Source organism: Xiphophorus hellerii, chromosome 23, assembly GCF_003331165.1.
Source record: "Xiphophorus hellerii strain 12219 chromosome 23, Xiphophorus_hellerii-4.1, whole genome shotgun sequence".
In the NCBI taxonomy this organism is placed as follows: domain Eukaryota; kingdom Metazoa; phylum Chordata; class Actinopteri; order Cyprinodontiformes; family Poeciliidae; genus Xiphophorus; species Xiphophorus hellerii.
Window position 1 is genome coordinate 7,637,124 of NC_045694.1, and position 14,252 is coordinate 7,651,375.

The window sequence follows — 14,252 nt, forward strand, 5'->3', positions numbered from 1 at the left end:
CCTGGCTGAGGGAGGATTCGATCTAAGACAATGGGCGAGCAACGTGCCATCCGTAATCAGTCATCTCCCAGAAGATGCCAGATCAACTAGCAGCAATTTGTGGATAAATCAGAATCAGCTTGATACATTTGAATCCACACTCGGACTCCACTGGCATTGTCCTACAGATCTGCTGCATTACAAACATCTTCCTACTGGTGACCTCTCAGTGACGATGCGAAGCATTTACAGAACTCTGGCTAGCCTGTATGACCCCCTTGGTTATATTATCCCCTTTACCACCAGAGCTAAGATTGTCATTCAACGTCTCTGGGATAAAAAAAGAGAGTGGGATGATCCAAGACTTCCCGAGGACCTGCTACAGACATGGAAAACCTGGCAGGCAGAGCTGCCCGACCTAGAGAAGATCTCTTTACCTCGATGTTACACCACGGAAAAGTTAGATCTACCGGACAGCAAAAGAGACATCCATATATTTTGTGACGCGTCAGAGCGGGCATACGGCTCAGTTGCCTATATGGTCACAGAATCTCCAGATGGAATCCAGGAAATTGCTTTTCTAGCAGCCAGGTCACGAGTAGCCCCACGAAAGCAGCTGTCCATTCCAAGATTGGAATTGTGTGCAGCTCTCACAGGTGCACAGTTAGCTCATGTGCTAAAGACTGAACTCAACATACCTATACAGAAGGTTTATCTGTGGTCAGACTCCACCACTGTTTTAACTTGGCTAAAGTCTGAGTCATGCCACTTTAAGGTGTTTGTTGGGACCCGGGTGGCAGAGATTCAGGAGCTGACTTCAGCCCAGGATTGGCACTTTGTGCCATCAAAGGAGAATCCTGCTGATGACATAACCAGGGGAAAAACTCTGACCGACCTAGCCGTTGTCTCCAGATGGACACATGGGCCTCTCTTTCTTCAAGATCCTATCGATCAATGGCCGCTCATGCCCTCAATTTCCATCATGGATGGCGAAGAGGAGCTCAAACATTCATCATTTTGTGGAACCATTTCTAACATTCCAAATTCCACCATCCCTGGGGTCACACAGTACCAAACTTTCAGGGATCTTGTAGAAGCGACAGTGAAACGTGCTCATGGGGCGGCTCACACCTCTGGCAGCTTCACAGCAGATGATTATCGAAAAGCTGAAATCGAAATATTGCGACAAACCCAAATGGACAGCTTTCCTACTGAGTTTCCTAAGCTCAAATCAGGCCAAACGGTTGGACCTAGTAGTCGGTTGTATCCTTTGGATCCACAGTTTGACCAATCCATGGAACTCATTCGTGTGGGAGGCCGTTTGAGACGTGCCTCTGAACTTGAAGAGGATTCTATCCACCCATTCGTACTCGATTCTCGTCATCCTGTGACAGAATTAATCATTAAGGATATTGATGCAGAGCTTCACCACCCAGGACCAGAGAGGGTATTTGCTGAAATAAGGAGAAGATTCTGGATTCTACGGGGCAGGGAGGCTGTTCGGCGCTATCAGCGACATTGTGTTGGCTGCAGACGATGGAGAGGAAGACCTGTTGCTCCCCAAATGGCTGATTTGCCACCATCCAGACTCAGACTATTCAAACCACCTTTCTACTCTACTGGAGTAGACTGCTTTGGACCTTACATTATCAAAGTTGGCAGAAGACATGAGAAGCGGTGGGGCATCATATTCAAATGTATGACCACAAGGGCTGTGCATGTAGATCTGCTGTCCAGCCTTGATGCCGACTCGTTCTTGTTGGCACTGAGACGTCTGATAGCACGGAGAGGAAAGCCCTATGAAGTACTTTGTGATCAAGGCACCAATTTTAAAGCTGGAGAACGTGAACTGACCGAGGCATTCAGGAGCCTTCAGCCACAAATCCAGGAGCAACTGGCTGGTCAACAAATAGACTTCTGATTCAACCCTCCAGGAGCACTGCACTTCGGTGGGTGTTGGGAAAGGGAAATTAAATCCCTGAAATCGGCCCTCACGACAACCTTGGGTGCCCAAATTGTGACAGAGGAGGTGCTGCGCACACTTTTGGTGGAAGTTGAAGGAATACTTAATTCCAAACCACTTGGTTATGTTTCAGCAGATGTAGCTGACCCAGATCCTATCACTCCTAACATCTTGTTGATGGGGCGGCTAGACCCATCTCTTCCTCAAGTTAAATACCCAGAAGTAGAGATTGCTGGTCGGAGGAGATGGAGATATAGTCAAGTGTTAGCTGACCACTTTTGGAAACATTTCCTAAAGTTTTATCTGCCAGGACTCCAGGCTCGGAATAAGTGGCAAGAGCACTCTGAAGACCTGCAAGTTGGAACCGTTGTGATGATAGCAGACCCACAGTTACCACGAGCTCTTTGGCCTGTTGGTTTGATAAAAACGGTTTTCCCTGGAGCAGACGGGAGAATCCACACAGCTGAAGTGCAGGTCAAAGAGCGCAACTATATTCGCCCTGTCGTACGTCTAGTAAAACTTCCAGAAATTCCAGAATGAAGGGCTGATCTTCAGTTAATATTTCCCAAGCTGCAAATTATCACAGACAATTTGGGGGCGGCTGTGGAAAATACCACAGCTTCGCTGGACTTCGCCTTGTAGGCTTGTCTGAACCGTGATTGGCTGGTCTGCCTGTCAATCATGGTCGACAACAACCTATCAGAGCCTTAATGGGTGGGAATGTTCTAGAAGGGGGCAGAACATGTTTTTCATATAGTTTTTGCAGTAGTTCAGTAGTTGTAGCAACTGTATTATCAGAAAGGAGTTCTAAGTTCGATATTTTCTGATTACTGGTTTGTTTTGCTGCATCAAGAATTGTAAGTTGAATGATAATAAAGGGACGCCACATCTTTGATCGGATGCCTGCAGTTTTTTTCAGATACACCAAGCCCTTCAGTTCAACAGGCATGTTTAAAGGCATAAGGGTCTAAAGGCATAAGGGTCCTCCTCCCTTGGGTGTACTTTCAGGTAAAAATGTTTGTATTTTGTAAAAGCTATGTTGAGACAGCAGCAAAAAGCTGAAGCTACAAGTGAAAATAAAACCATGGGGTTTCTTTAGAATACTTTTTACATTTATGGAATAAGTAGACAAACAACAATAATGTGTCACATTTAACTTCCTACTAAATGGTGGAAATATGAAGTTTATTTCCCTTGAACTCATTTTCTGTCGTTTAGGCTAAATTAAATGAGTTCTCTGAACTTAGTGTGGTTGCATGCTGGGTTCAATCAAACATGGATGCTTTGAGCTGCTCCTAATGATTTTTTTTACTCTCCCGCAGCGTGTATGGCTCCGTGTGCGTACAGTACAGTGACTGTGGCCCCATGAGGCCGCAGCATTCTGGGGCAGTACAGTAATTAATGTATCCATGACACATTGCTGCACAAGCAACACACATACCACGTGTAGGAATTTTCTATGTTTGCTCAAGTCCTTTTGCGGGCTGTATATGCTGCTGAGCTTTGGATCATTGACCCACCGCACAACCAAAGTACTGTTTTCTTTTGTTGTTAAGACATAAACTCATTTTCAAAAGAGTGATTTTGCTGTATAGATTTGTTGAATTTTCTAAACGCTTTTGTTGTTGAAATTGCCAAGACTTGAAATTAGGCTAATATTGCACAGGCTTAATTTTGACATTTTAAAACACTGCAGACAAGCTTTGTTTTCTTCTAAAACTAGTCAACACAAACACCCCTTCCAGATTTTAGATAATCAACAGGTACCTGGTTAGATCTGTGAACTACAGGCTTCTTGCTTTCTGAATATTGCAAGCGTAGTTTCTTCCTATGTAGCTTTTTTTTTGTCTCATTTTAAATGCTTAACTTACATCACTGTTGAAGAGTACCTCCTGACTCTATCTGTCTTCCGAGCTGTCAGTGATAAAGCAGTCATTCTTTTGGAAGGCCAGACTGTCTGCTTGAGTGATTGTCTGAATTTATCAGTCATGGGGATGACCGATGCAAAACCTGAGATAAGTGAATCAAGTCATCTCGGTGTGTTTGCAGGGAACAGAATCTGATTTTATCTATATGGGAGCACAAGCATTTCTACTTTACAGGTGTTTCACTGTAGTGAAAACGTAAATAATTTAATACAAATATGTTACAATTTAAATATGTACTTTTACAACTATGAAATTTGGACCAGGCTCTAATTTTCACATGAATCTTTATCTTGACAGATCTGTAGGGTTAAAAAAAAATAATTAAAAGAGTTTTATTTAAAAGATTTTACTTACAAAAATGTACAGTTGATCATTAGAATAGACTGCACTGATGAACATGCCGTTTGCAGAAAGTTGCCAGACTGACATTTAACACATTTCACATGAGCTTTGCTGCATGTAGACAGAACCGTTAACACATCACTCTCCAGCTCTCTCACAGCTCTCTGGTCTTCCAAATTATAAAAAAAAGTGTTTAAAACATCAAATTAAACTTGACAAGGTACTGGTTAAAGGTTATTTTTGTAAATAAAAAAAACAAACATCATCAAATGTCATAATAGCTTAAAGTCTTTTCCTGTATTTGCCCTAGAAAAAAAATGCTGTCGCATATAAAAGGAAAAATGTTTTTTTTTTTGCATGTGTGGTTGCTCTTGGTGTGAAGTTTACCATAAAACTTGAGAAGAAAAAACAACTAGATGTTTGTATTTTAATGATTAACATTTTAATAGCTTTGTTACTTTGGTACTTTGAATGTCCTTTCTGTGGTACATATTATCCCAACTGAGGAAATCTACTTTTAGGAAACAGCTTAAGATAGAACCAAACAGTAATAATCAAAATGTCTAGTAATGTACAAGATTGAATTTTATTCTGTTCTGGAATGTTTTATAACTTCTGTACTAATTAATATCTTATTTGACCCATTTTGAAGTATTTATATTGACACAAAGATGGGATTTTACATTCTTACAGAATTTTCTTTGCAGCCTGCAGGTTAGTTTATTCTGTGAATTAAGGTTAGTTTCTAAATTACATCTAGAGATCTTTCACCTGTTTGTAAAACATCTGAAACTCTGTTGGATGGGTGGCATCTGTGAACATTTCCTTTCCTTTTTATATCAACTTTCAAGTCCTGCGATAGATTCTGATTTGGATTAAGGTCTGGAGTTTTATCAGATTTTTGCTTTAATCTCCATTTTTATAGTAGCTCTGGGTATATATTTAGGGTAATTTTCCTGTTTAATTTGAACTCCCATCATCATCTGGACTTTTGAACCCTCTGTCAGACTTTCTTCCAAGATTGCCATTAGCTTTCTGTAACACTTTCTTTCAGTGAGTGCCAGAATAGTCTCATTTGACATGAATGTTTTAGTCTATGTGTTTTCTGAGTATCCTACATGGCCAGTCTGTAAAAAGGACTTTCTGTGACTTTTTTAAATGACTTCCTTCTTGACACTCTCTTGAGCTGCAGGCAACTCCTCCAGAGTTACAACGGTTTCTTGGCTTCTTCTCTGATTAATTTGTTTTTATGGCTTGCCAGTTTAGGTGGACCCATGTCTTTGTAGATTTGTGCAATTTTGTCTTAGTTTTTGGATAATGGGTTGAATCACTGTGAGTTATTGATAGATTAGGATGCTGTTTTATGCCTAACTTAAAACAACTGCTTTAAACTTATCTGAACATTTTTCCTGACCTGTCTGGTGTGTTCCTTGGTCTTCATCATGTTTTGTTCAGTAATGTTCTCTAAAAGAATAAAAAAGCCTTGAACCCTTTGAAAAACAACAGTATTTATATTGAGAGGTGGGGCAGTTGCTGACACTTTATTCTATTTAGGATTAAAAATAACTATTTTCTCATTTATCTTTTTGTATGTTTGTTTTATCTCTTTGTTATGGAGCTTTTATGTTTCAGTAATAAAGGTAATGATGATGAATTATGCATATATACACAGTCTGCATTCATACTTATATTTTAATTATACGGCATTTTGAAAAAAAAACTATTCCACTTCCAAATTATGAACTCGGCACAAGAACACAACAAAATTTGAAAAAAAAAAATCTTTGGAAGACACAAAAATTACATGTTGAGGTTATCTTGTGTTTTGAGGTAATTACTGAAACGGTATAGGATCATAAATATGTTTTTTGTAATGACAAGTTTGGATAATGAAGTTCCAATCATCAACCAAGAAAAGTTGATTGTTGGTTCAATTGCGCCATCTAGTGTTCAAAACAGTACACAACTCTCAGAGCACACACACCACAGAGTACTGCTGCTGAATCACCCAATCTGGGTTTACCATGGGGTCAAACTCTTCAAAACACTAAACACCACGGTGCATATTTGAAGATAGGTTTTTCTGAACATTGTCTTGGAAGAACATTTCGTGGAGGTCGCCTTTTTATGAGTGTTATGACTTAATAGGATAAAACTGCCAAAGAACAGAGAATCGTCTTTGGAAAAAGCATTCAGCCTAATGTAAAGATTCACCATTGTCTCGTCGATATGTTCAGCCAAAGTGGAAATGTCTGAGTAACCAGTTTAGACAGCGCATTAACGGATCATTTTACATCATTTTTGTAACATGAGAGCAAAGTCTTCAGTGCCCCAAGAAGGAAGTAGACAGTCGCAGCTCACATTTTCGTTCACTTTTCTCTAATCTGCCCTCTCCTCCCACCGCCAACTCTCCATCTGAACCCAACAATACACAGAACTGTGTTTGCTGGATCCACAACGACGACTAAATGAATCTTTAATGAGCGTTTTAGAACTTAAAATGGCATGTCGCTAATGTCCTGTAATGATCCTTCCTGTTGATGGCCACGCCTCGATGCTTTCTCCTCCACTGCGCCTCTGACAGTTGTCTGACAATGCTTTGAACTTTGGAGAATCGAGTCTCTTATTATTTTCAGCAGCATTTTTACAACTAATGCAAGTATAAAAATATCTGCTTCTGGGTTTATCTGGGAAAAAAGATGACTTTTCCTCTGAGAAAATCTGTTTCAGGTAGGTTATTTATTCCTGATGTTAGATTTAGACTGCTCATGCTTCTTTTTTAATTATGCATTATGCGTCTGAAATCTGGTTTTCATGCAAAGACTTGGTTGCCGTGCATAAAGGAATGCCAGGCATCATGCTGTATATCTTTTTTTTGTTTTATTTTTGTTTGGCTTTTCATTTTGCTCTGAGATCAACTCTTGGTTGAGTTTATGTTGCTGTCCATGGTTCTGAAATTAATCTTTGCATTACATTTTTGACAGTTTTTGCTGTTTACAAAGCTTTTAGTGTGAGTGATACTTATACCAGTTTTATCCTTGTTGAAATCTCAACTTCATCTCCCTCAAATTGTTGTATATGGAGCTTCTTGTGTTATTTATGACAGCTTCTCACCGTAAGGTGTGGCGTTCCTATTTCTTTAAAAGGTAAAACAAACCAACAAAAAAAAAAAAAAAAGGTTCAGTGTCACTTTTGGTCTTACAACTGTAGATGGCACCATTGGTTAATCTTTTAAAAGTGTCCAGTGGGAAGTGAAGGTAACCTGGTGATGTTTGCATATCGCAGAATCAAACCTTTAAGGTGGAGTTTATTACGTCTCATTATTGTTAAGTGCACTTTTTTAAATTCTAGATTTATTCTTCTGGCTTCGTTCCTTGTAATTTTGAATTTTGACAAAATTGTAGGGGAATTTTAAATGACTATAAAACCACAAATGTGTTCAAATAAAGTCTCTTCTGTTTTCTTACTATTTTCACATATCTTATTACTGACATTTAGTTCTTAGTTTCTTTAAGATATTAAGGCAGTGTGTAAGGTTAGGATGCTTGCAATTGTCTTCCATCACAATTTACTACAATGTTTTACTCTGTTAGAGCTGTTGGCCATTTTAATAGATAACAATCTGTGATGTTCCTTTACCCCTCGTTTGGATTTCATCACTTCACTACCCACCCACCCTTTTTTTTCTTTTGGTACTTAACATGAAACATGTGACATGGCAGCTTGTGTTTTGTTAGTGGTGATGTTTCTGGTCTGTGTTTGTGTCTGTACTACGCGGACCGACCGTCTTCCCTCCTCCCCGCTGCTAAGTCTCCAGGTTGCTGTAGGTGGGGACGCGTTGAGCAGCGCGGCTCACTGGGTTTGCGCTTCACGCCTATTTACTGATTCAGCATGGGGCGCTTCCTGCGACTCTACCTGGGGTAGCCTCGCTCTAACTGTACAGGGGAAACAAACAATACTAACCGGATCTCCGAAGTGATTCATTCACGTCCTCTGCTGTGAATTTTTAAGTGTCTTTCTCTCCGCGGCACTTTCACAGTGAGAGATTAAGGGGAACAGTCACAGAGGCGTCTGCAAACAGGTGTTTTCCACCCACTGCGCTTCATTCACCAAACCGGTTACTATGCATGTGCGCTGCTCTGGTGTTTTTCGTGGGATAACGCAAACCCATTGACTGAGACAGGGTTTGTGTTAGAAAGATGATCCTGTTGGAAGAACATGCACCGTGCTTTGGTGAAAGTCTTTTTGCATCTTCTTATGGACCGTCTAATTTTTGTTTATCAAACTTGACTTTTCTCTCGGAGATACACCGGACAACTCCTGAATATCGCCTGGATTCGTGGAAAATGATCCTTTAGGAGGTTATTCGAGCGAGTTGGCTTTCCTACCCTGTGGGACTATTTCATTTCACTGTTTGATGCGCTTTGCGAAATCTTCATCTCGAGCATCATCGTAGTTGCCTTAGACTTTCTTTAGCGCTGCGCCTGGAAGTTTTCCTGCCAGAATCCACGGTTCCGGATTCATCCACTTTTCTCTGGAAGTTTTCTTCCCCAGACCGCTGCCAAGCTGGCTATGGCGGCGGCTATCGCCAGCTCCCTCATCAGGCAGAAGAGGCAGGCGAGGGAGCGGGAGAAGTCAAATGCCTGCCGCTGCGTTAGCAGCCCCAGCAAAGCCAAAGGAAGCTGTGAGAAACCCAACCGGCTCAATGTCTTCTCACGGGTCAAACTCTTTGGTTCCAAGAAAAGACGAAGGAGAAGACCAGGTCTGTTGTCAGGATGCTTGTTCTCCGACCTTTTTTTCGCCTTTGACAACTATATATCAATAAGATAATTTGCATAAAAAGTTTGCAGTGTTTAACGAGCCTCTGCAGAGAAAATTACCAGATGATTCTTCAGTTTATACAAAATGATTGAACTGATTCTAAGTCATATATTTCTAACTCCTAAGCTGAGTGTTAAATGTAAAAGAATAAATATATGTATTTTTTTCCCCCTGTTACCAGTGACATTAGTTCACATTTGTTGTGACAAAACCAAACTTTTAAAGAGTTCTTAATTCCATAATTTTAGAGAAGCACCTGGTGACTGGAATCGGTTGATTTCCCTTTGATCAGCTCCCATCAGTGATACAAGCAAAAAAAAACAAAAACGTTTTGCTTTATCAGCAGCATACTTGAGTATGATCTTTTTATGTTTAAAAAATAGATATTTTCCTCTTTGTATTTTTGTGCTTTTAAAAAAGTAAATTAGAATCTGCCAAGTCGAGGTCTGTTGTGTTGTGTAGCTCTAACAGGACACCCACAGTTGTTCAATAACTTTTCTTCCATTACGAGCTGTATAAAAGACATAGACTGTAATAAACTTTGTGCAAGTTGCTGAGAAGATGACTGAAAAAAAGGTTGGATCTACATCCAAGAAACATTAGCTTTGTACCCATTATCCAGATCTGAAGGCCAGACAAAACAGATCACACCCCTGATTTAATCTGACATGGGATAGGAAAAGATTTAATGAAGCAAATAATTCTGTTTGTTTGAAAGCCAGAAGTGTATTTTCTTGTTTTGTGTATAGGTGCAAAAGTTGTCATTTTTGCAGGAGTTACCATCAAGGTTTACATTTTTAAAAGAGAGAAGTCACAGTATAGTTGTATTTTTATTACTTTTATTTATTTATTTATTTATTTATTTTTTGCGGTTATATTTAAAACACTTTTTTCATTTTAAACCCTTGAAGGTCAGGGTTCAAATCCCAGACTGGGGTTTTTCTGCATGGAGTTTGCATGTTTTCTCCATGCAACTGTGGGTTATCTCTGCGTAAACCAGCTTCCTCCCACATGACTGTTAGGGTAATTGGTTTCTGTAAATTACCCTATGAATGTGTGTGCTGCATGGTTGTTTGTCTCATGCATCTGTGTTGCCCTGTGATGGACTGGTAACCTGTCCAGGATGTACCCTGCCTCTTGTTCAATCACTGCTGGAGATAGGCACCAGCCTCTCTGCAAGCCTGCATGGACATTCAGGGATGGATTAATTTGATTAAGTGAATGTTTATATAACTGTTCAATATAGAATGTTTGCACCATCCATTATCTTCCTTAAATAGAGAAAATGACGAGGCTTAAATAATTTTCAGACTCAGAAGTACAGCTGGTCATCAGACTTTAAAAATATATATATATATACACATGTTCTGTTTTAGAGCTTAGTAACTCAATTAAGCATAAAAATGTTTGCAATTACAATTAAAGCTCAATGTCATTCTTGGCAAAGGTAACTTTAGTAAACCCACAATGGTTTCACTAAAATACAAGTAGGACAAAAGAATAGATGAAAGGTGTGGTTGACCACTAAAAAAAAAAAAACACCCCAGCAGAGACACTAACCAGATAATGGAGGGCACTTAGCTCTAATTGGACATTCATGATGTAACACAGCACTAACAAGAATAAATACAGCGTTCTATTCCCCTTCATGTGAACATCTGTGACATGTGACCAAATTAAAAACAGGAGATTATTATTACAGTAATTTAGCTGTGATGACGTGCTAATGCACCAGTCTGATTACATCACAACAATATTCCTGCTATTGTTGTGTGAAGCGCCTTAGTGTTGGCTTTCTCAATGCAGGTGGAACTAAAAAATTTATGTAAACTTTCTTGGTTAAAGTTATAAATAACAGACTTAATACTGATGATCACTAAATATGAATTTGCTTCCATTTGATTCAATTTAATTCTGCTCAATTTAGTGGGCCCAGTTCACAACAATCTCAAGGTTTTTTTTTACAAAACAAAAAAATTAGTTTGCAATTGCACTCAAATATCTTATGAATTTTATTTTTACCAATTTGATCTAGTTATATACACGGATTAGACTAACATCCAGATGCCAATTTAATTCTACAAGGACAAGCTGAATATCAGAATCGTGGTTATCAGTTATCATGACTTTATATGATCATCACCTTGTTTTATCCTTTTTCTTGCATAAAGTCTGAATTTTTAAAGAATTTGAGATTCAGCTTCCCTCCACATTTGATATTTACAAATAAGATTAAGTGTAATTTTTGTCTACTGTTTGCCAAATTTTCTTGTACTCCTCTTTAAGTTCAGTGTGGTGCATGACATTTTATTGCATATTTAAAGTAAAAAGCTGAAAGCAATGTGTTATGCCTCAATTTTGGAACCATGTTGAAAGGTTAAACCTAATTTTAGTATTCTTCTTGCAGTAATGTTAATATATTTTTGGCCACATTCATATTTTTTTGAGGTATTTTGATGATAAAACATAATATGTCAATTTATTGGTGTTTAATCATGCATGGAGTCAGTAAAGAAGTGGAGAAAAAGACAAGTGAGATGGAAAAAAAAATCTTCAGCCATCTCTGACAGCTGCAGTGTTACATGTCCGTGGCCTGAGTCAGTTTTAGTTTAGATAGTCTTTGCTCTTGTCCATCTGGGGTCTTTTCCCTTTGAAGTCGCGCCGCTGGGGCTCCCTTTTTAGTCCACTCAGTTTCATAGTAGAAATAACAAAGAACTCTCCAGTGCTCATTGATTTCATAACCAAAACATCCTGAATCAAATGAATTCCTATATACTTATATACAATGAGTCAATTAATTAATGATTTATTATTATTTTACCTAAAGTGGAAGTCTTAATACATACAAATAAGTCAAAATGCTTTTTATTCCTTCTATAGAAAAGCCCATAACAAGTAGATTGCTTCAGCTTGGATTGTTGATGTTTTTATTTTGGGATTTAAAATGTGACTGGCTGACTAAGTTAATCTAAATCATCAATTTGCTCATTTTAAGCTTCCCAGCTCCAGCTAGATTTGACACTAATCATTTTATCTGGTTGTAGTGCTATTTATATTAATGATGCGCTTTAGAGCTGCACAATATATTCACTCACAACCATCATCTTAACACCAGCATGGTGAAAAATCACAATGGCAAAGGACTATTTGGATGCTATTTTTGTTCCGCTGGTATATTTTGCACCTTCTTCTTACACCTGATGGCAATATTAGAATTTGAGGTGCAGTGTGACTTGATGATTAAAAAGTAATAGAAAAGTAAAGATATGTGGATTATTTGCCACTGTCATCACTGCAATATTCATTTCACAATGCATGTTTTCTAAATGTTGCGTAATGCTAGTGTTCATTTTATTCTTCTGTTTTTGTGTCTCCTGTGGGTCCACAGAGCCCCAGCTAAAGGGGATTGTAACGAAGCTGTACAGTCGACAAGGCTTCCACCTGCAGCTGCAGGCAGATGGAACCATCGATGGAACAAAAGAGGAGGACAGTAGTTATAGTAAGTTCCTAAATTTCTGTCTCAATGGTGTTTTCTCCTCTACATGCATTCAGATGACAAAATAAGGATCCAGACTAAACTTTACCTTATCTATATCAATTCTATAAAGACCATTAGTCAGTCAGTTTCCATTGAATGGCTCTGATCAGTGAAATTATATTTTCTCTTATTCATTAAAGCCGTCAAAACTAAGAATTTTTACATTTGTTGGTCTATAAGCACAATAATGCTATGTACTTTTATGCACTTTACTTTCAATTTAATAAAAATATGATTTGACATATCTGAAAAAAATTGAGACCACTGCACTGATCCCCATTGAAAACCTCATGGTTATTCACCAAATGGTGATTTCTGAACTCTTCCCGAGTTAAAACATTAGTATTGTTGTTTCTAAATGAATATGAACCTGTTTTCTTTGCATTATTTGAGGTCTGAAAGCTCTGCATCTTTTTGGTTATTTTGACCATTTTTCATTCTCTGAAAATAAATACTAATTTTTTGCTTAGAATTTCAGAGACATGTTGTCAGTAGTTCATAAAATAAAATTATGTTAATTTTACTCAAACAAAGTAAAATCAAGGGTGTGCTGTGGTGGCGTAGGGGATAGCGCGACCCACGTTTGGAGGCCTTGAGTCCTCAATGCGGCCGTAGTGGGTTCGATTCCCGGACCCGGCGACATTTGCCGCATGTCTTCTAAAATCAGAGAATCTAATCATTTTAAGTGATTTTTTTTTTTTTTAATTCCAGAGCTGTAGATGGTGATAATCTTGCGCTTCCTCCATTTCCTAATGGTTTCCAAATTCTTACCACTATTGAAGAACCTAAAGAACATTTTGTTCATTTTTATGTTTCAGATCTTAAGTGAAATAAATTATAGTTAGTCAAAGTTTTAATTGTTGTGCCAAAATCTAAGGAACACCTGGAACTCTTTATCGTCCAATTAAAGCCTGATTGGTGCATCTCTACAATTGGATGCACCACAGGCATCCCTGGAGTTGCTATACTTCCCAACAACCCATCAATTATAGCATAACTTTCTGCTCAAGTTGCAGAGAGACAGTTCAATTTTCAGTGTTTCATTCATTGTATTCAGCAGCATTCAAACTAAGTAAATAGGTCATTACACGGAGCAAAACAAAAGTTTGAGTACTTCAAGTGGCTCATTACTGAGAAGCACTTTAATTTCCTGTGATTAATCACTCTGTTGAAAAACCTGAACTTGGGTCACGGCCATCATCTTCCTCTCCTACACTCTGTGTGAAAGACAAAAAGAGACAGCTTTGTCTTATAGCATGCAATGATGCATTCCTGCCGTAGCCGCAACACCCACCAGCTCTTTGTTTAATAGTTGAAACAGGAGATGAGTGGAGGAAAAACAGCCAAGCCACTTGTCTGGTAACAATGCAGCAGAAATGGATCACCTCCAAATTAGAAAGTACAATAAAAACCTTGCATGCTGGGGCAGTGCACTGCTTTGTGACTTAATTAAATTTGATTTATTCAAAAGAATAATTTATCAAAAGGATAGATATTTGATCTAACAGTTATCTATGCTAAGTAGACTGCAACAGTGAAAAGAAAGGTAAACATAACACAGAGAACCAATTAGCAGAAGTTGGCATAAAGATACAGAAAGGATGTTTCAGTGTTTTAATCTTGCATACGCCACCTATTAGACGCTCCTTATGTAGCAAGCACAGCACACCTTAAATGTACT

The 14,252-nt window shown here is 38.6% G+C and overlaps 1 protein-coding gene across 5 annotated transcripts in view; it reads left to right on the plus strand.

Annotated features, from left to right (window-relative positions):
- The window catches only part of fgf13a (fibroblast growth factor 13a), a 106,495-nt gene that overhangs the window by 67,498 nt on the left and 24,745 nt on the right, over positions 1 to 14,252 (plus strand). For 3 of the 5 annotated variants that reach the window (XM_032555099.1, XM_032555098.1, XM_032555101.1), the window contains one exon: positions 12,422 to 12,532. In XM_032555099.1, coding sequence (XP_032410990.1) covers positions 12,422 to 12,532 — 111 coding nt within the window. Of the gene's footprint in view, positions 1 to 6,896; positions 6,943 to 8,017; positions 8,975 to 12,421; positions 12,533 to 14,252 lie in introns of those variants that run through there. The other 2 variants (XM_032555102.1, XM_032555100.1) reach the window with 2 other exon arrangements.